The sequence below is a fragment of the Grammomys surdaster genome, unplaced genomic scaffold (genome assembly GCF_004785775.1).
Source record: "Grammomys surdaster isolate TR1022 unplaced genomic scaffold, NIH_TR_1.0 202, whole genome shotgun sequence".
Lineage (NCBI taxonomy): Eukaryota > Metazoa > Chordata > Mammalia > Rodentia > Muridae > Grammomys > Grammomys surdaster.
In genome coordinates this window covers 73,679-93,037 of record NW_021604647.1, presented here as the reverse complement: position 1 = coordinate 93,037, position 19,359 = coordinate 73,679, and the positions used below count along the sequence as shown (strand labels likewise).

The window sequence follows — 19,359 nt, the reverse complement described above, 5'->3', positions numbered from 1 at the left end:
TGTTGTCAGTAGCATTGGGCGCCCATGTGCCTAGTAGAAGGCAGCTCTCAGGCCAGCTGGCCCCAGAATGCCATTTAGGATAGCTGGTGCACACCACCCGTAGGATCCACCAGCCTTGGCTGCCTCGATAGGGCACTTCAGAGGAGCAGGGACACTTGGCTTAGGAGACATCTGATATCTGTGAAGAAGGAAACTTAGGACTTGGAGAAACAATTTTTATTTTCAGTCTACAGGTAGAAGGGACAGTAACATTCTATTATGTGCCTTTGCATAAATGCAGGAATAGTAAAATAGAGAAAATAGTCTCGTTTCTGAGAGCAAGTGCTTTTATCTGTCATGGGTTCTGTCTGTCTTGGAATTGCGTGTGGCTGCAAGATAGGGTTGGTGTGAACCGCTATCGAGAGAGGATGGCCGGGCTCCAGGGCGCCGGCTCAGCAGCACAGAGCGGTGCAGGCGCCGGCTCTGCACCACTTGCAGCCTTTTCTGCCGCTCAGCAAAGTTGTTTTTCAGGCTCTGTTTCAACGCAGGCAGGATGCCGCGCTCTGCAGCAGGCAGGATGCCGCGCTCTGCAGCAGGCATTGGGCTCAGAATTAGGCTAGGGTGGAGGATAAGATAGTGTCTGCCAGCTGCCTCAACAGTGCCCTGCACTAATGGCTAGACTTGGATCAGGCCCTGCCTGGCTTTTCCTCTGAGCAGCCTCTCCTCCTGTCCCGTGTAGCACCAAGCTGTGGGGGCACCCGCTCCCTGTGCCTGGGACTCACCACTTCTTACTAAGACTCTTGGCGGTGACCTTGGGGAACTGCATGGAGTCCTGGTCCCTGAGAAAGGAAGTTAGCTGTGAGGCCCACACCCACTCTGGGCTAGGGCAGGGCGCTGGATACAAGGCACTCACTTTGGAGAGCCCAGCCCAGCCTCCTCAGCTGCAGCTTTGGGCCTTTGGTTCCCTTCCAGGAGTGACTTGAGGTGCCGTAGCTGAAAGGCAGGGAGAGATGTGGTGGGTACAGTGTCCTGTGCCACAGTCATTCAGGGTCATGTGCCTGCCCAGGGCCTCACCTCCTGGGCCTGCAGGAGGTTGGCGTTCCACAGCTGACGGATGACCACCTCACACTGCTGCACTGTGGTATGCTTGCGCAGGTGCGGGGGCAGGCTCATTAAGGGGGCCATCCCTGTCCCTTGCCGGCCATGGCTGCCCCACACCAACGTGGCCCCTGAATTAGAGGCCTCTGCATCCTCGTCTCTGAAACATTACAGCAGCCCAGAGGCGAACTGTGGGAGTGGTCTAGCCATCCACCCACAACCTCCCTGGGGCAGCACCCATGCCTGCCAGTGTGGAAGAGGCCCATCTCCATTGCCACTAGTCAGGGTGCTCTGGAGCCATCTGTGGCCTGGGTCTGTCTCTTCACCCCCTATGTTGAAGAAGCAACCAGCTAGCTGCCAGGCAACCCCATCCAGCTTGTTCGTTGCCCAGAGTAGTTCCCAGAACTGGGACTGCAGAGTGTGAACCTGTCTGGTTACTCTGAGGAAGCCCGTGCCTCCCACAGACTGATGAGACACAGGCAGCCCAGGAATCCAGCTCTGGTCTTGGTTTGGGTTTTAAAGGCAGGTGTGGTGGCAGAGGCAGGTGACTTGCTGAGGCTAAAAGCCTAAAGAGGAAGCTCTAGGTCTGCCAAGACTGCATCCTAAGCTAAGACCCTGGTCACCCCTCCAACCCTCCTCTAAGCAAACAGACCAAGTCACTTTGTGTCTCGGTCTCTTCTCTAAGAAAACAGAAACTTAGGGGTTTCCACTGGTCCCCTGTAGGTGAGGTTAGCCAGGGGTCTCTGCAGGACCCCTAGGAGAGAGCAAAGTAGTACCCAGCATATGGACAGCAGCCTGGCAGCTCCCTGAACCTCATTTTCATCATGGAGTTGGGTCCATTGAGATGGAAATAAGGTAGGCTGCTGGTCCCAGGGTGGAAATCTATTAAGGGTAAGCTTGGGGCCCTCAGGGTGCAGGCCTGGTCCTCAAGTGCAAGCAGGCCTTACTTGGCCTGTCCCTGAGCCCCAGGGACTCTGTCCAGCTTGCTGCTGTGGGACAGGGCAGCACTGCTGAGTGACTGCTCTTCCAGGTCTGTCTTTTGGAGGGCGTCAGACTTCAGCTCTTGTTTCTTGAAGGAGCTGGGCTGGGGCCTGGTCTTGCCTTGAGAGTTGGCTGCAGGGCACACCAACAGGGCTATCACTAAAGGCCTTGGGAGCCACAGACCCATTCTCTAGGATCAACCAATGTCCCCAAGAGGCCCTGACCCTGTATCAGTTCCCTGTGCTGTACTCAGCACTCTCAGGAGGGCTGTAGAGAAGCAAGTGTAGAGTGAAGCCTGTGCCGGCACCTGCTGCCTGGGCCAGAAAAGCCACAGTGGGAACTGCTGTCTTCCATTTGGGGCAGAACAAACTGTAGGGGCCTGGCATCTGGCCTGCTGGTCAGCTGGGGCTGCTGCTAGTGAACTTGTATACCCTCCCATAGGAGCTGAATGGGAGAAGAGGCTCTGTCCCTGAGATGTCATGGGTAGGGTGTGGGGCCTTTGGTGGAGCACATACCCTCCTCCCAGGAGAAAAATAGGAAGACTCGGAAGGTACTTGAGTTCCTTTGTTAAATGGCTCAGCTACTCACTCACTACCCTACCTGGGTGGGCCTGCTACATCATCTGGCTGCGCTATACTGACAGCCAGGCCTTGTCTTGCTTGTAGAGCATCCCCTCAAGGACTCCTGGCCCAGTCTCCTCCTTGGTTGTTTCTGTACATAGGATATCAGGGCCACCCCCTTTTCGAAAGAGAGTTTTCAACTCTAGGCAACCCCTCCCGCTGACTGCCCAACCTGGGCTCTGGCTCACCGGATGTTGTGGAATTGGAGGCGGACTTGCCAGAGTGAAGGCTCCATGTGGAGATGCTGCCTGTGGGGAAGTTGCAGGAAGATGCCTGAGAACCCGCTTCTGCCTGTTCCCTGGCCCTCCGTGCTTAAGCAGGGCTGTGTTCCACACAGGGAGTGTGCTAAGAAACACCTCACTCTAGTGTAAGGAGTCAGTCGTACAGGGCTGGGGACCCAGAGACAGGCACCACAGTGGCCATCAGCCTCCCAGGGGATGGGGCTGCCCAGGCCACTCCTAACTCAGGAGGTTATGCACCCTCACTGTCCCTACTACACAGACCTCATGCCTTTGGTGTTGAGAGCAAGCCAGCCAGCTGTGGCTGAGGAAAGTGCCACCTGTCCAAGTGCCCAGAACTGGTCCCTTCTGGGTTAGCATGCAGGGCTCCGTGCCGCCAGATAGCATGAGTGCTAACTCCCTGTAAGACCTGAGTCCTACCTTTTTTCTGAGGCTTCTCATTCATGATTAGCTTGTAGTGGAGATCTGAAAGCAAGCAAATACTCCTTATCACACTTCAAACCTACCGCCACTCAGAGCACACGTGTGGCCTGCTCTTCCCATGGGTCCCACCAGCTTTTTCCACCCCAGTCTTTACCTCAGGCATCTCAGACCAGAAATGCCTCTAGCTGATCCCTGTCATCCCCAACACCTGCAAGGTGCCCATCCACTAGGCCAGACGGGCAGGGCTGCAGGCTGCTGAAGTGACACAGGATGGCTAGCCTTCCAGGAGCCCCTGGCAATGGTAAATGGGGTGTGACATGGGGCTGGCCAGTCAGACGTGGGGTGAGTCCTAATGTAATAAGATGCCCAGCGAGAGAGTTATTGGCAGTGCAGGTAAAGACAGCACCAGAAAGAGGGAGAAACCAAGGCACAGGCGTGGAGTGTGAGGAAGCAGAGGAACCCTAGCTGAGATGTAGACTAGTAAAGACCACAGTTATATCATAGGGTAGCCTGAAATTCTGAGTAGGCCAAGCCTTGGGGGTGGGGAGCATAAAGGGGTGCTCTGGCTTTAAGGGATGTGAAACAGCATCCTGGCAATCCCTAAAATCTGGATGTGCTTAGTTGGTGACCATTCACTGGAATTTGTTGTGCTGTTTAACTTCGGCAACGGTTTTAAATAACGAGCTGGATCATACCCTGCCCTGCACAGAGTGCACAGGAGGATCAGCGTTCATCTGGGCTGGTGGGCACAAGAGGACTGAGCCTGTCGGCAGGTCCTACCGAAGAGAAGCCTCCCGCGTCCTTCCCCGCACCTGGAGACTGCTCAGAGTTGATGGCCGTGACCTTCAGGTTGTAAATGCTGGGCCAGCACCCAGAGGCTCACCCTTGTTCTCCCGCTTCAGGTGCTCGATCTCCTCGTGGAGTTTGACTAGCGTCTCCGAGTGCTGCTGCTGTAGGAACTGCAGGCTCTTTTCCAGGTCCAGGATCCGCTTCTGTGCCTCGCTGAGCCCGAGCGGAGGTGGCTGCGTCCCCGCGTGCTGCAGGCTGGCGGGAGGGCGCGGGCATAGGCGGGCCGCACCCCGGGAGCCTGGGGCCGCGGAGCTGAGGGGCCGCGCCCCGGCCGCCAGCCCGGCCCCGCTCATGAAGGCGTCAGTACTGGCTGCTGGAGCCTGGCACCCGGTCGCCGTGGGAACGGGCGCGCCGGAGAGCAGGGTGGGCGGGGCGCGCCGCGGGGCGGGGCCTGTGGCTGCGTTCGGCAGAAACTAAGCCGCCTAACTCATGAACCCGTCGGAAAAGTAGTTCTAAATTACAGTGCTCTGTGTGCGGTGCGTGCGTCCCGGTGCGTGAGTAGAGACCAGCGCTCGACGCAGGGTCTCACTTCCACCTCATAGCTTTTGAAAAGAGGTCTCCTCTTGTGGCTAGCTGGGCTGGCCTGTGATCTTCCCATCTCCCCGGCTTCCAGAGCTAAGATCCCGGGTGTGTGCCTTCCCTCCCCACTTCTCATGTGGGTGCTAGGGCCCCGAATTTAGGTTCTCCTGCTTGGGCAGAAAACACTATACCTTCTGAGCCATCACCTCCGCTTGTACTTTTGAACCCGGGTCTCACTCTTTAGCACAAGCTAGTTTGGAATTCATTGTGTAAAACCAGGATTATAGATATATGCCAAAGCACTGGCTTTTTAAAGTGGGTCTTAGTCTTTGATTTTAATAGGTCACATTTTTGGATACATAGTGATAGTTTCAAAAATCTTCCAACACTCAGAATCGTTGTGGGTATAAATAGAAAGGGGGAGAGGGAGCTGTCTGAACACACACAGGAACCGGCCAGTGCACTTCTTTAGTCCCGGTACTTGGAGACAGGCAGGCAGATCTTTGAGAGTTTGAGGTCAGCCTGATCTACATAGTAAATTCCAGAACAGTCAGAGAAAACAAAACAGTCAAGAAAACAAAAGCCCAGAAGGGGTGGGCCTTTGAAGGAAGTGCTTGCTTTTGCCTAGAGAACCCAGCCAGCAGGATCTAAAACAAGAAAGTCCTGGCTTGCTGGGGTTTAGTTTTTTTTTTTCATTTATGTGTACCTGTATGAGTGTATACTGTGGGTGTGCAGGTGTGCACTGAGCCCTGGAGCTGGAGTTACAGGCAGTTGTGAGCAGCCTTAGGTGTGTGCTGGGAACCAAACTTAGGTTCTCTGGAAGAGCAGGAAGCTCTCTTAACTGCTGGGTCATCTCTTACTCACTTGAAAACTAGGCCATTTACTTAATTTATGACATGGCAGATTTATTTATTTATTTATTTATTTATTTATTTATTTATTTATTTATTTTGAGACATAGTTTAGCTACATAAGCCAGGCTGGCTTCTTGCTCAAGAGATCTGCCTCTGGTTCCTTTCTGAATCCTGAGATTAATGACTAATTTGGAAAACAAATTTCTAAGAGGCTATGCAAAAGTCACCTCCCAGTGGGTCAGTGTTAGGCACTTCCCTACCATGTCCATCCCCCAGAGGTCCATCCTTTGCATAGCAAAAAGCCTGATCTACATAGTGAGTTCCAGGCCAGCCAGAGCTACATAGTGAAATCCTGTCTTCACAACAAACACACAAAGAATAATAAAAAGATCATTTCAAACTGATCCTTGAAGCTCATACCTATAATCCTAGCCTAGGATACAAAATTTCATCATAGGCTATAGTGAGATCTTATCCTAAAAATAAGTCAAAACAGGAAGATGGCTTTGTTGAGTATCCTATTTCATTTTTTGTTGCTTGATAAACACCATGACCAAAAGAAAAGCAAAATGGGCACCAGAGGGTTTAACTAACAGGTTATAGTCTATCATGGACAGATGCTAAGAAGGAACTCAAGGCAGGAGCCTGAGCAGAAACCAAATATGGCTTGGGGCTTTCTCCCCAGCTCACTTTCAGCTACCTTTCTTTTATACAGCCCAGACCCACCTGCCTAGGGATAGTACCACCCAAAGTGGGCTAGGCTTGCCTACATCAATCCAGAAAAGGTCCTTTTCCTAGGTGAATCGAGTTGACAACTGAAAGCTGTGAAAGCAGGAGAGACTTGCTTCGAAGCCTAACCTTCCTTAATCACATGTGCTAGGCAAGCTGTCTCCTTCCGCTTCCACTCTGAGCTACATATATACACCATGGCACATATGCACTGACTACACTCTCCCATCCCCCAGTAAGTCAATCTAAAACAAATTAAAACAGCCGGGCGGTGGCGCACACCTTTAATCCCAGCACTTGGGAGGCAGAGGCAGGCAGATTTCTGAGTTCGGGGCCAGCCTGGTCTACACAGTGAGCTCCAGGACAGCCAGGGCTACACAGAGAAACCCTGTCTCGAACCTCCCCCCCCCCCCAAAAAAAATTAAACTCCAAGGGGACTTTGGAGGGGTGGATGTGACCAATACATGTGTGTGTGACAGAGAGACAAACAGAAACTGTCAAAAGTAAAAAAAAAAAAAAAATTAAAGACTCATCTCATAAATGTTGATAGGCCAGGTATAGTGGCACAAGCCTTTGATCCCAATACTTGGGAAGAAGCATAAGCAGGAGGGTCTCTGAGTTCAAGGCCAGCCTGGGCTACAGAGAAACTATCTCCACCCCACACACAAAAGATAACTATTGATAGGGTTATTGATAACGGGCTAGTCATTCAGCTGTGAGCAGAGGAACTGGGAACAGTGGGACACTCAAATGGCAACTGCCCTGCCCACCGTAAGGGCATTGCACTCCTGGGAAGATGCTGGCCTGGAGCTGGCTAGTACACATCTGGGAGCTGAAGACATGACTCAGCAGTTGGTTGAGAGCACTCCAGAAGCCTGGAGTTTGCTCTCCAGCACCCACCGACTCCATCTTCTGGCCTCCTTCAGCAATGTATCCATGTAACAAGCACACACAAGCAACATTCATTCACATAAAATAAAAATGATATTGTTTAAAAAGAAAGTTTTTGGAAGCTGATGTGATTTTGTTCTGGATGACAATTAGAGCCAGTTCTGAGGTGTTGAGCAGGGAAGTCAGGTCTCAGGGCACCATAGGGCCCGCCCCCCACCTCAGGTTTAGTTTGCCTGCTGTTGTTTCTGCAGAAGTTGAATCCAACATGCCCTAGGCAGGAAACAGGACTTTCAGGCAGAAAGAACTGCATCATGAGGTAAGGAGGTGCCATGTCCAGGAGCTTGCTCCACAGTTCCCAAGTGCTCAGAGTCCCTAGGCAGGTGAATAAGCTAAAGATTCAGCCCAGACAATCTCCGAATCAAGAATGGTTTATTCGGATCCTTGGTCAGTTGTGTTTTGGATTGACTTTTGGTCATGGGTCCCATGATGTATTCTGAAGTTATGTTGAAATACAAAGCCCAGTGATAAGCTTGAAGAAAAACAGTTTTGTTTAAAAACAGCTATACACACCCAAAACAAAGGGCTGGTTTAAGAACACCATGGAGATGGTGGTGTTGCCAGCATCCAAACTTGCAGGGTGAATTCAAGCCCTTGGTGTCTTAGCTTTGATGTTGTGAAGGTGTTTCTTTCATAGAGGTGTTGTTACAAACATGATGTTCCCTTAAATTCCTTAGTTCTACAGGCAAAACCAAGGCTGCCGAGTTTTGTGTCCACAGAGGCTGGCAGGACCCAGCTCCACCCCCAGCTCAGTCTCTTAAAAACTTCGCTTCTCTGGAGTGAATATTGAGCTGCTGCCCTGGTATTTCATGCCCTGGAGAGAAAATGTCACAACCTATTCTCCCCAGCTCAGAGAGATCTCCACAGGATCAGCTCCCACAGAGCCTAGAGCTAGGGCTTGCTGTGGGCACGCTAGTTCCTGAGCTCTGTACAGCAGAATCGTGAAATGGTCACAAGGTCCTTAAATACTAGCTCAACTGCTTGTGGGCCCTTGGACACGGTGAAGACCCATGGCCAGTACTGACTGTCTTTCATAATGGTTCATGAACCTTCTGACACTGACCCTTCCATGTCAGGCCTGCCTGGATCACTCTCGCTTCCAGCTCTGTGTTCTTTTGAATAACTTCACCATTGCAGGGAAACCACTCCCAAGAACTCGGAAGATGACCTACCATAGTCTGCTCAGGAGATAATGGCTAGCTCACAACTGGTGCAGTTTCCCCCGCTCAGTGAGTAGTGTCATAGCTATGGCATAGAGGATGTATCCTAGGACCAGGAGCAAAGAGCAGGGCAGGGGCCCAATGCAGAACAGAGAAGCCACAAAGAAGGCCATCAGGAGCAGGAGCAGTGTCCGGTAACTGCCCAGGAAACGGAGGCTGAGCCTGGGGCCCCGTGCAGGATTGGTGACCTGCCTCCGCCCTACAGGACTTAGCAGGTGTCTGTTGCTCAAGGTAGGCTCAGTGAGGTGATAGCGACAGAAGCTGCCAAGAAAATCATTCCGGGAGCACAGAGCTGCCATCTGGCCTGCAAACTGGAAAAACAAACAAGGACTCAGCAGCTGGGGATGCAGAGTACCCCCTTCCTGGGTGCCTCTGGGACCAACTGATTCTCACGGATTCACTCTCCACCCATGTCTTGCAGGCTCACACAGGGCTGTGAAGGGGAAGAGGCTGCCTAGAGCAGGAGTGTTCTCTGGAACACTATGTCTATGGGCACCCCAGCTGTCCCTGCTGCTCACTTACTCTGCGGTTGATGGCAGAGGACAGCCGGAAGAGTGCACGGACCAGACTGGTGATTTCGTAGCTCCGGATGGGCTGCAGTTCTAAGTCCCCCTGGTACTCAATCTCAAATCTTCGCAGACCATTAATGATCTAGAAACCCAAGCAGTGAGAATAATTCCAAAAATTGTGAAATGACTTGTGCAAGGGCAGATCATGTGACCATCCTATACCCCTTGTGACAGAGATGGTGTACCTGGTATCGGCCCAAGGGTGTAAGGATGAGTCCTTCTTCCCCGACAATGCAATCTGGGAGCTGCTGCTTCCCATTCTCGTCCCGAGCACTTCCCAGGGCAAGTGTGAGCTGGGCCAGCTGGGCTTCGCTGAGCTGGAGAGGAAGGCCTCTGCTTTCAATCTCAAAGGAAGGAAGGGAGAGCTCCCCACCTCCACTGACTGAGAGCCTCACAGAGGGACCTGGACAGGACATACCCGGAATATCTGGCGCAGGTACTCCAGGGCCTTGTCTAGGTACTCATCTGTCTTGCGGATGCTGTCCTGACCCATTTCATCCAGGTCATTGGCTGGGTAGCAGCTATTTGTGTCTGTGGGGCCGAAGCCCAGCCATGACAGGAAGGAGCGGCCCGCTGGGCTCTCCACATACTGATCAGAGATGGACTTGGCCGTCTGCTTGGCCTGTGTGATGAGCTGAGCGAGGCGCAACACCTGCAAGAAAGGCCGAGGCAAGCGGCTCAGTGCCCACCAAAGGAGGTGCTGCCACTGCCATGCGGCAAGCTGGCCCCGAGGAACCAGCTCTAGGAGAAGTGTCCACCCAGACGGGAGAGGGACATCTTATTAGGGTGGACAATCTTCATCATGAGAAAAAACTAGCCATTATACATAGAGCATCTACTCAGTACCTAGTCTTTCTCCCTTCTTCTCTGCACTGAAAATCCATTCCTTGGTTCTGCTGGTCCTCACAGCTTCAGGGACCCCACATCAGGTGGACTTTTGGCCACTCACCAGGGTTCGGACTTCAGGACCAAACATTGGGGTATATTTGCAATCTTGGCCCTCCAGGCTGTAGACATGGCTCTTCACCTTGAATGAGGCATCTGTTACAACAGGGGGCCATGATGACAGGAAGTTGGTTGTCACTGTGAAGAGCCGATGGTGGCGGTGGGGAATGATGAGCTCTGGCTCCAGGAAGAGCTGCTCACCTAGAAGGCAAGATGCAAGTTAAGTCTGCCGCCTGCTTCCAGGAGCTCCTGGCAGGACTCCAGAAAACTTTCTCTGGCTTCTGAAGAGCCGTGGCAATGCTGTACCTCCAGGCTCCAGGCTGGAGAGGAAGGCCTCTGCTTTCAATCTCAAAGGAAGGAAGGGAGAGCTCCCCACCCCCACTGACTGAGACCCTCACAGAGGGACCTGGACAGGACATATCCAGAATATCTGGCGCAGGCACTCCAGGGCCTCCGACCTGGGTACTATATCAGGGGGTTGGGAGCTCAAGGGCCCAGCTCTAAAGCTTAGGAGCCTCAGCAACAGCAGACAACAAGAGACACTGTGCTAGCAGAGTGACAGCAGCCAATGCCTGCCACTGCCGACTGTTTTCAATAGGGGAAAACGGCAGTTCTGAGAGCTACAGCTTAGAGCTCTGATGCCCATGTCTGAGCTCAGTACAGCCATTGCCTGCCTGCCAGCACTAGGAGGGGACATTAACCAAACTAAGCACGGTCACTACATCAAATGTGCAGTCTCCAAGCCACAAAGAATCCCCTTGAGACATGCAGCATCTCCAGGTTCCTCTGGTGCCACTTCTCAGAAGCTAAGGTACTAGCTCACTCAGTGGAGCCGGTCCAGAACTGAAGAAGACCCACCTTTCTGGATCATCTCAGTCAGGTTGGGCTGGGCAAAGACCTTAGCCACTCTGAAGACCATGAGTGCGTTCTTGGGGCTGACAAGGTCTGTGCGTAGGGCACGGTTCAGGAAGCTCACAAACAGCTTGGTATACATCAGCAGGTTTTCCTGGATAAAGGGTGCCCTGGAGACAGATAGCAAGATGGGGGCCAGCTGGAGTAAGACCATGGCATAGATCTCTTGTTGGAGGCAGGGCCACACTGGTCCTTATTCCCTACAGCCAATCCTTCCTGATGCCCCCTCCTTCCCCCCACTTCTGCTGCCATACAAGGGAGTCACGGACATTAGGCAAGGGAACACCACAGCTTCAAACATATGACCTTTCTCAAAAGGACAATGGACGCCTCAGCAAGGTCTGCTAGAGCAGGATGGGAAGGGCAAGCCTGGGATCCCAGGAAGGAGAGGCCATAGTGACCCCAGTACTACAGGAGTAAAAGAAAATAGGAACACAGTAGTTACCCCGTGCTGGTAAAATGGAGGCTGAAGGGTGACCATGGAGCCTGTGTACTCAAGACCTAAAGCACAGTATGTCTAGCTCAGGCAGCTCCTGCTCCAGAGGGCAACGGCATCGCTAGGGCAGGCAGGTTGGGGACACTCACCACTTCTCCGACACACACCGTGGCTGGGAATCACTGCCCTGAGCCTGCTTCTCCAGGGCATACCTCCATGGCTGCAGGTAGCTCAGCCACATCTCCAAAACCTATGAGGAACACATGTGCTCGCTCTGAAAGCCCATGCTTATAAGCTGGTGCACCTGACTTTCAGGTTCACCTACTGGTGATCTGGACCTGGCTAAAACGATCTGCGCCCTAGTCAAAGGGCTGATGCAATGCTGGGCTCTGGACTCTTTTTCCATGACTTCAGTGTAATGCCAGTGAGTGAACAAATCCTCTTGCAACCTCCCAAAAACATCCTACAGGAACTTCAGTACCTCATGCCAGCCCCTTAGGGCTGACTATGGCCAACAGAATGACAACACAAACCAAGGCTTCATCTCTAAGGTTTGTGATAACAGCCTGTCCTGTCCTGTCAGCCCATCCCATAGGCTGCCAACATCATGTCATAGAGGACAATAGTGAAGGAGAGGGCAAGGGCAGGTGTTTGTGCTTACAGCTCTGAAGGATGCATCCAGAGGCCAATGGCCAAAGCAGTGCTGCAGGAAGACATACAGCTTCTGCTGGACAAACCGTGGCACTGCAGCCCTGTGGGGATAGAACAGTCATGAGCTGTCACTTGCCCAGAAGTGTGTGCCTGCTCACGGGGACTAGCTCTGGCTAGTGAGTCTGTTCTGCCAGTAGGGAACCCTGAACACATTCCAGTGAGGTAAGATCTGTTTCTAGCCTGATCTCCAGTAGAAACCAACAAGGGCAAGAACACAGTGTATAAGTTGCCTTTGAAGTCAGTGGCACCAGCCCTCCTCCTGATTAAGGTACAGGAGAAGATGGAACAGCAAGGCTGTAATCTCTGTTCAGCCTGGCTCTTCCCACAGCACAGGGAGCATCTAGAGCAGTGGCTCTCAACTTGTGGGGTAAGACCCTAAAGAAATTGCAAATCAGATATTTATACTACAGTTCATAACAGTAGCAAAATTAGTTATAAAGATCAACAAAATAATGTTATGGTTGGGAGTCACCACAACATAAGGACCTGTATTAAAGGGTCACAGACAGCAATAAGAAGGGTGAGACCCACTGATCTAAGAGGGAAGGTCTTCAAAGCAGAAGCAGCCAAAAAGCAAACAGGCCAATAGGGCTCAGGCAGAGTGAGCATAAGGGAAGCAAGGCCCAGAACCCCACCATCCCACACCCACCGTTTGAATTCCTCCAGGGGACTGGTGGCATGGGAGTGCGCTGATGGTGAAGCCTGGTCTGGCTTCAGGCTGTTGGCAAAAGCATGCAGGTGCTTCAGCAGCAGGCGTACCACCAGGACGTGTTCTTCAGTAGGCGTGAAGGACTCCTAGGAAGGAGGCAGGGTGTCAAGGCCAAATGAGACCTATAGTATCTTCTGTTCATATCTAGTGGTTTTGGAGCCCCACAGGAGACAAGCACCAGGCCAGGTATGTCACCTCATACTGCCAGATCTGAACTGACACTAGCTCACACAAGGGAACATGTGGCCTTGTGCCTGCCCTGGGTGGGCTGGTGAGAGCAAACAAGTCAGCAAAGAGCAATTTATACCCCACCTTGGCAACATCTGGCCATGTACCAGCAGACACTGCAGGCTATGCTGGGCCTCAGGGCTCTGCCTCCTGCTGAGCCAGAGTTTGAGAACAGAGTAGGCTCCTAGCCCACTTACACTCTGGATCCAACCTTGTCTGCCTGCCTCCCAACATATGCAAAAAGCTCACCAGGACTCACCTTGCTCAAGCAGGAGTGTTTTCCTCCCCAGTTCCTTCTCCAGCCACAATCCCAGCCCCTCCCAGCTGCCTGTCCTGGTCACAGCCTGATGAGGAAGCCAGGGAGTTACTCCCACCACTGCCAGGAGACCCAAAGAGCCCAGGCCAAGAGCATTCTCAAGCTTGTCAGGTGAGCTCTATACATAACCACACGCTCTCTGAGCCAAGCGGAACCTTTTATGAGCTCTTAGGCTCTCAGGTTGTTGAGCATGCATTTAGGTGGTGCTTGGAATGTCTTGTGATGCCACCTGGAGGCAGGCGTGAGTCCAGTCAGGCACATTCCCATCCCCCGCATCTGTTGAGTCTTGATGACTTGTGGGGCTAAGGCTGGTAAAGGGCCTGACCCTGTGACGCACAGGGAGTCCACAGAGCTCCGTCTACCCAGGGTCCCTTTCATAAGAGCTTTGCATGGTGGCACATGCCTGCAATCCTAGCACTTGGGAGGCAGAGACGGGGTGGGGGTGGGGGGTGTTGGGGGCAGGGGGACCACCGTAAGTTCCAGGCCATCATGGCCTATATAGCAGGTCAGCCAAGGCTATATAATAAAGCTGGCTCAATAAGAAAGAACGGGAGAAAAAAGGCCCTACGGTTCAGGTGGCACCACACTAGCTAAACTTAAGGAAGGCCTGTTCTCTTCTGCTTATTGGATCTTTAAAGTCTTCCTGAAGGGATTTTTTTGCCACTTCTAAGGAAGAACAGATGAAACATGGTAACAAAGCCTACCCCTTCTGAACATGAGAGCTAACCCAATCCCACAGTTCAGTATTATGAGGTGGTGTCTCTTAATTCTGATCAGGGATGCCTCAGGAGGGAATCAATCCCATCACATAATCAGTGGGTTAATGGGTCATCTCCTGAGTGAGTGCCATAAAGCCAGTCTGGCATCTGGGGATGGAAGCCAGGCCTTGAGTAGGGTTTGCAAGGCCTGGGGCACTGAGCTACAGCCGAAGTCCTGCAGTTTTTGAAACAGTTGCACTGTGCAGCTCAGCCCAGCCTCCTTACAAGCGCAGATGTACTTTGGTCTCAACACACTCCTTGTCTCCCATCATGATGTCAGCCAGCAGTAAAGCTGTCATCGGATGCCACCCCCTCCCCCACCCGGAACAGCACTGAGAGAAAAAAAGCAAACAACTTTTGTCTTACAAAGACTATAAGCTGGCTTATAAGGCTTATAAACTGGCTAGTCTGTGACACTTAATAGAAAATGGATTAGGACATACAATAATCACACAGACTAATCAATACTAAAGACCATCAGGCCAGGCTAGCCGACTCCAACTCTCCTCTCTGCATCCAGCATCTGACTGAGAGCAGTGCCATCAGCTCGGTCCCTCAGTTCAGAAAGTAAGTGCACCTTCACAGGAGCCCCACTCTCCCAGCCGCAAACACTGCTTCATCTTACCCAGCTTTTTATGGAGGTTCTAGATGGGCAGCCCTGCCCACCCTTCCTGTTCAAATAAATACCCTATCAATCTCCCCTCTCCTAGAGTGTTGAGTAGGGGCACTCACGTGTCCCTGGTGCCATCTACACTTCGTAATGACAGAAGACTGTGCTCCCAAAACCTACAGCATTTCCCACTGTGCCCAGCCCCAGGTCATCGTCACAGCTCTCCTGCTCTGGGGTCTTCCCAGGAAGCTGGGTAATTGTTGACCCGCCCATAAGATCTCCTCACTAGCTGCTGCTTCTGAGTGGGAACCCCACTGTGAAAAGCATTTACCATCCCATGCCAGCAACACTCAGTGTGCAAGCATTGTTTTCTCATCTTTGTTCAAATTCAGTTTCAACTGTTATGTGTTCTTCCCCTGGGTAAGACACAGCCCTGTTTGGAAGCACATCTCCCCATTGCCTCAGGTTCTCATAAATCAGCTAACTCCATTCCCCCAGATATCTGAGGTCTGACCCACACTCTACTGACCTCAAATCTGTTCACACACTGGTCATTTCTGCCTAAGCAGGCAGCAATCTCCACGAGGTCACCACTTGCTCTCAAGCCTCTGAAGGAGTCTGTAAGTGGCTGGGCTCACCAGAAGGACTGACAGCTCTAAGGACTACAGGGGAATCTATCTTATGATACAGCTGCATCCTTCAGGCTGGGTAACAACTCTGAACATGGCAGCAGCCATATCATACATTAATCCTCTCAATAGTAAGGGTAAGTCAGACCACTGCAAGGCTCTCCTGCAAAACTGGAGAAGCTGAGACAGCTCTGCAGGCTAGGGGCTTAGGAGGAAGATTCCATAATCTATGCCCTGCCATGCTGTGTGCCTTAACATAGATATACGGTCATACACCAAAACCAGGCTAGCCTGCAAACCTGAAGGGCAAGTCAATCTAAAGACCCAATCAGGCCTGCCTCTAATACATGGGTTTCATTTTGCTCAGGATTTGCCTCTTAAGGACCATAGCAGATTTCTGGGAGACCCTTACTCTGGCACTGTACCAACACACACTCTGCGCCCACCTTGGGGCAGGGGAAGGGAAGGAAAGGCCAGTACTTGATAGGCGTGGAGGGCCTGGAGGCTGGGTTGGGCAGGGCTGTGGAGGGCGCTGGAGACATTGAGTCGGTAGTGTAGAACCTCCAACTGAGAGATGACAACAGAAAGAGGCCAAGAGGCAGATGGGAGGACACACAGGGCAGGGGGTAGGGAGAGACAAAACAGGAGGAGCCCAGGAGAAAGAACAAAGGAGAAAAAACAAAAAACAAGAACAAAAGTTCATCAGTGGCAATACCCAACAAACTCTACCCAGCAGCCCTGAGTCCCGCAGTTAAGCCCCAGCTGAGAGAGACCCTCAAGATCACCTCCACAGCTGCTCAGCCCTCACAAGATCACCAGGAGGTCCTAGGCTACTGGGGCTGAAGGCCTCAGCCACCCTGAAGTCTGCCCAGTTCTCTTTTTCCAGAAGTATAACACTGTCCCTAAGATAATGATATGTAGTTATATATATGACAATGTCACACATTCTGGACCTAAAGCCCAGAATCTCATCGTTAGTGGAATATGCTGCTGCCACCACGGCCTAGGAAGTCTCGCAGCTCAGAAAAACAAAAACAAACCTGAGCATAAAGCACAGGACTCTACAGGAAGAGAAGTACAGCTGCCCCTCAGAATATATAGTGACATATATAGCTTCCACATGGTCCTGGCCAACACAATTTAAAATATTTGAGAACGGCATCTGTCCCGAGTGAGTAGACAAGGACTGTGTGGCTGAGATGTGATAAGGAATCTTGAAGGACTTTGTCTGTCTTCAGACAAGGTCTCACATGGCAGTCTATGTGGACCTGGAACTTATAATTCTTCTGCCTCAGTCTCTGGAGTGCTCGGATTACAGGCCATGTTGGGGAAACCTTAAAGCAGGACAGGTAAGTTGTATGCAAGACATTTTCTACAAGGGGATTAATGATACAAAGGTCTGGGGATGCGAGGGAGCAGGCCCCGGGGCCATCCCTCAGACACTGAGTGAGGAGGACTGGGAGACTTCAGTGGGCACACTGACAAGAATTTTTATTTCTGGGGAATATAGCTCAGTGATACAGAGATTGCCTAGCATGTGTGAGGCTCTAGGTTGAACTCCCAATACCAGGACAGGGGGAAGAGGGAACATATTGACTACATCAGGGGTAAATATATGAAGGAATCGACTCTCATACATCTCAATTCATAGATATCCCTCCATTAGCGGCTCTTTCAGACCTAAGGAGACGAGCCCAGGCACAGGCTTAGTCTCCCAGGCTGTTCTGTCCCTACACGGGAAACTGCTAAAGGTGCTTACTAGTTCCAACTGGGAAGACAGCCTTTTCTACTTATTATCCCTCAGCACACAGGGCTCCCAAGGGAAAGAACCCTCAAGAACTTGCAGTCCCATCCTCCTAGGGGCGGGGGAAGCCCAGGGCAGCGGAGCTAACAGCCAAGTCTCCCAACCCCCTTCAAGCACCTCCTACCCTACCTCCCTGTAGCACTGCTCACTGCCTGCTAATGTTCCTTAATCAAAGCACAGCCCATCGCCAGCGCACAAAAGCCATGCCCTACCAGCATGCCCATCAACTGCAACAGGAGAGAAAAGAACAGTCTAGCTAAACGCTGATCCTCCAGTGAGGGAACTAAGGCCCTTCCACACAGGTTCCTCTGTGCCAGACCCCAGGCTCAGCTGCAGTGCTGAGAGAAACCCAGGGCAGGTCTCAGCCTCCCATAGGCCACACCTAGCACTGCTCCCAGTCCTGCACTGCTCCCAGTCCTGGCAGTGAACTCGTACCCTGCACACAGTCTGATCAGAGTGGAATCTCAGGTGTCGACTATTCTGCATGTGGCAGCCAGGGCTTGGTGGGCACTAGAAAGGCTCTCTGGAAGGGACGATGCAGACCCCAGTAATGGGAGCTGTGGAAGAGGGCAACTTGTGCAGCTGTCTGTCCTGGTGTCCAATGGCTGGGTGTTCTGTCTGGCCAGGGAGCACTGACCTTCCCAGCACACCTCACCCACCCAAGGTCTGGCCAAGAGGAAGCATTGTGGGGACAAGAAGGAAGTACCTCATTCCCAACACAAAGACAGCCACTGACCCTTCCCTCTGACCACAGAAGACAGACTCGTCAGAGGAGACCATCCTGAAGGGCCTTTCTGGTTGACTCTCGAAAGCAAGTGTGGCTTCCATTCACTGGAAAGACAGCAGGCACAACAAGGAAGACGCTGCAGCAAAGCAAGCTTGCCTCAGCAAGGCAAAGCCATGTGGACAAGGCTGAGCCAGCTTGGAGGCTCTGGGAACCTGGGGAAGCCCAGTCCCAGCCTTCCATGTGCCAGCCCATACCATGAGTAACTCTGGCTGAAAGCAGGAAGGGTGTCACAGGCTCTCTGTGGTGTACAGGGCCCAGATAAGTCTTCAGCCTTTCCCTGCCCCCCCCCCCCCCCCCGTTATACCATGACTGGAAGTCTGGGGAGCTCTGCACTTTGAGAGTAGTAAAAGAGAATCTCCATCTTCAACAAAAGATTGGAGTCACAGTGGCTCCAGGGACTCTGTGGTAGCAGAAGCCAGGGCGCACTACTGAGTCACAAGACTCAATGTGAATACCATCATGCACACACTCCATTTTAAAGCAAGTGCTCGAGAATCCACCTAGCAGTGACAAGGTTAGTCTACAGAGTGAGGAGATGTAAGTAGCAGTGTCTGTTGACACTGCCTGTGTATGGCTCCGTGACTCTCAATATCCACCAGGCCATTCACTGACTGAATAGAATGGTTTTACTCGAACCAGCCCAGTAGAAAGGGACACCACCACAGGGAGATTCCAGGGATCCTGCCACCTCCACATCTCTGCAAATGAGTGCGCTACCCAGGGAGGGAGGCAGGGGAAAGGCTGAAGAAGAGAGGAGAAGGAAGCAGGCTAGGCCACATGCAGGAAGGTCCCAGAGCCCACACACCACAAATGGCCACAATTCAGAGCAGCAAGCAGGCCAAAGAGGTATAAGGTCACACAGCATGTAGGGGCTGCTCGGGGCTACCTGAGAGTATCAGGGCCCTGCTGATTACAGTGAAGAAATCAAACATGAGTCCCAAAGGGAGCCACAGCTTGCCTTGTCCCAGAAGACAGAGCATCAGACCCGAGTCATTCCCCAGCGGTGGGAAGAGGCATAGGGAGGACCTCAGAAAGGACAGGGTCACCTTTTCTGTACATTATCTGAATGAAAGCGAACAGTGAGATTCTGCTTCCCCCCATCCAATCTGAGACAAGTGACTCATACTGAGGACAAGATAGAGCAGGCTAGCCAGGGCTCGAGACAGAAGGAATAATGAGCACAGAGACGTACCTTGGCATGAGGGGACTGCATTTTTTGGTAAATCTCCAGGGAGTAATGATGAAGCCACATTTCCACAAAAACCTGCAAAAGGACAGTAACTGATCAAATGTCAGCAGGGCACTAGACCATGTAATCATGAGGAAGTCTGTCCAACAAATGGTGCTGGAGCCAAGCTGCACATACACCAAAGAAAGCTACAAAGTACCTGACACTCACTCTCTCTCTCTCTCTCTCTCTCTCTCTCTCTCTCTCTCTCTCTCTCTCTCTCTCTCTCCGTGTGTGTGTGTGTGTGTGTGTGTGTGT

General features: G+C 52.1%; 2 protein-coding genes across 2 annotated transcripts in view; both read right to left on the bottom strand.

Annotated features, from left to right (window-relative positions):
• Positions 1–203: 203 nt before the first annotated feature.
• Positions 204–4,519, bottom strand: LOC114623832 (coiled-coil domain-containing protein 74A-like). The gene is made up of 8 exons (XM_028770544.1): positions 4,224–4,519; positions 3,338–3,382; positions 2,867–2,926; positions 2,025–2,190; positions 1,054–1,237; positions 893–972; positions 762–818; positions 204–595 (listed from the first exon to the last, which is right to left on the bottom strand). The coding sequence occupies exons 1-8, from the start codon at positions 4,480–4,482 to the stop codon at positions 328–330; spliced, it is 1,119 nt and encodes a 372-aa protein (XP_028626377.1). The 5' UTR covers positions 4,483–4,519; the 3' UTR covers positions 204–327.
• Positions 4,520–7,592: 3,073 nt separating this feature from the next.
• Positions 7,593–19,359, bottom strand: part of Smpd4 (sphingomyelin phosphodiesterase 4) — a 24,156-nt gene continuing 12,389 nt past the window's right edge. Inside the window, 11 exon segments of the mRNA XM_028770511.1 lie at positions 7,593–8,770; positions 8,982–9,110; positions 9,214–9,345; positions 9,447–9,680; positions 9,978–10,174; positions 10,832–10,995; positions 11,471–11,571; positions 11,983–12,073; positions 12,682–12,827; positions 15,763–15,849; positions 19,066–19,137. Coding sequence (XP_028626344.1) covers positions 8,441–8,770; positions 8,982–9,110; positions 9,214–9,345; positions 9,447–9,680; positions 9,978–10,174; positions 10,832–10,995; positions 11,471–11,571; positions 11,983–12,073; positions 12,682–12,827; positions 15,763–15,849; positions 19,066–19,137 — 1,683 coding nt within the window. The 3' untranslated portion in view covers positions 7,593–8,440.

Coding starts and splice junctions, on each gene's coding strand:
- LOC114623832 (XM_028770544.1), bottom strand. CDS start 4,482: ATGAGCGGGGCCGGGCTGGCGGCCGGGGCGCGGCCCCTCAGCTCCGCG. Junction 2,191..2,866: donor CTCCAATTCCACAACATCCG/GTGAGCCAGAGC, acceptor TGTGCCCTGCAG/CCAACTCTCAAGGCAAGACC. Junction 1,238..2,024: donor GGGGCTCAGGGACAGGCCAA/GTAAGGCCTGCT, acceptor GTAATGTTTCAG/AGACGAGGATGCAGAGGCCT.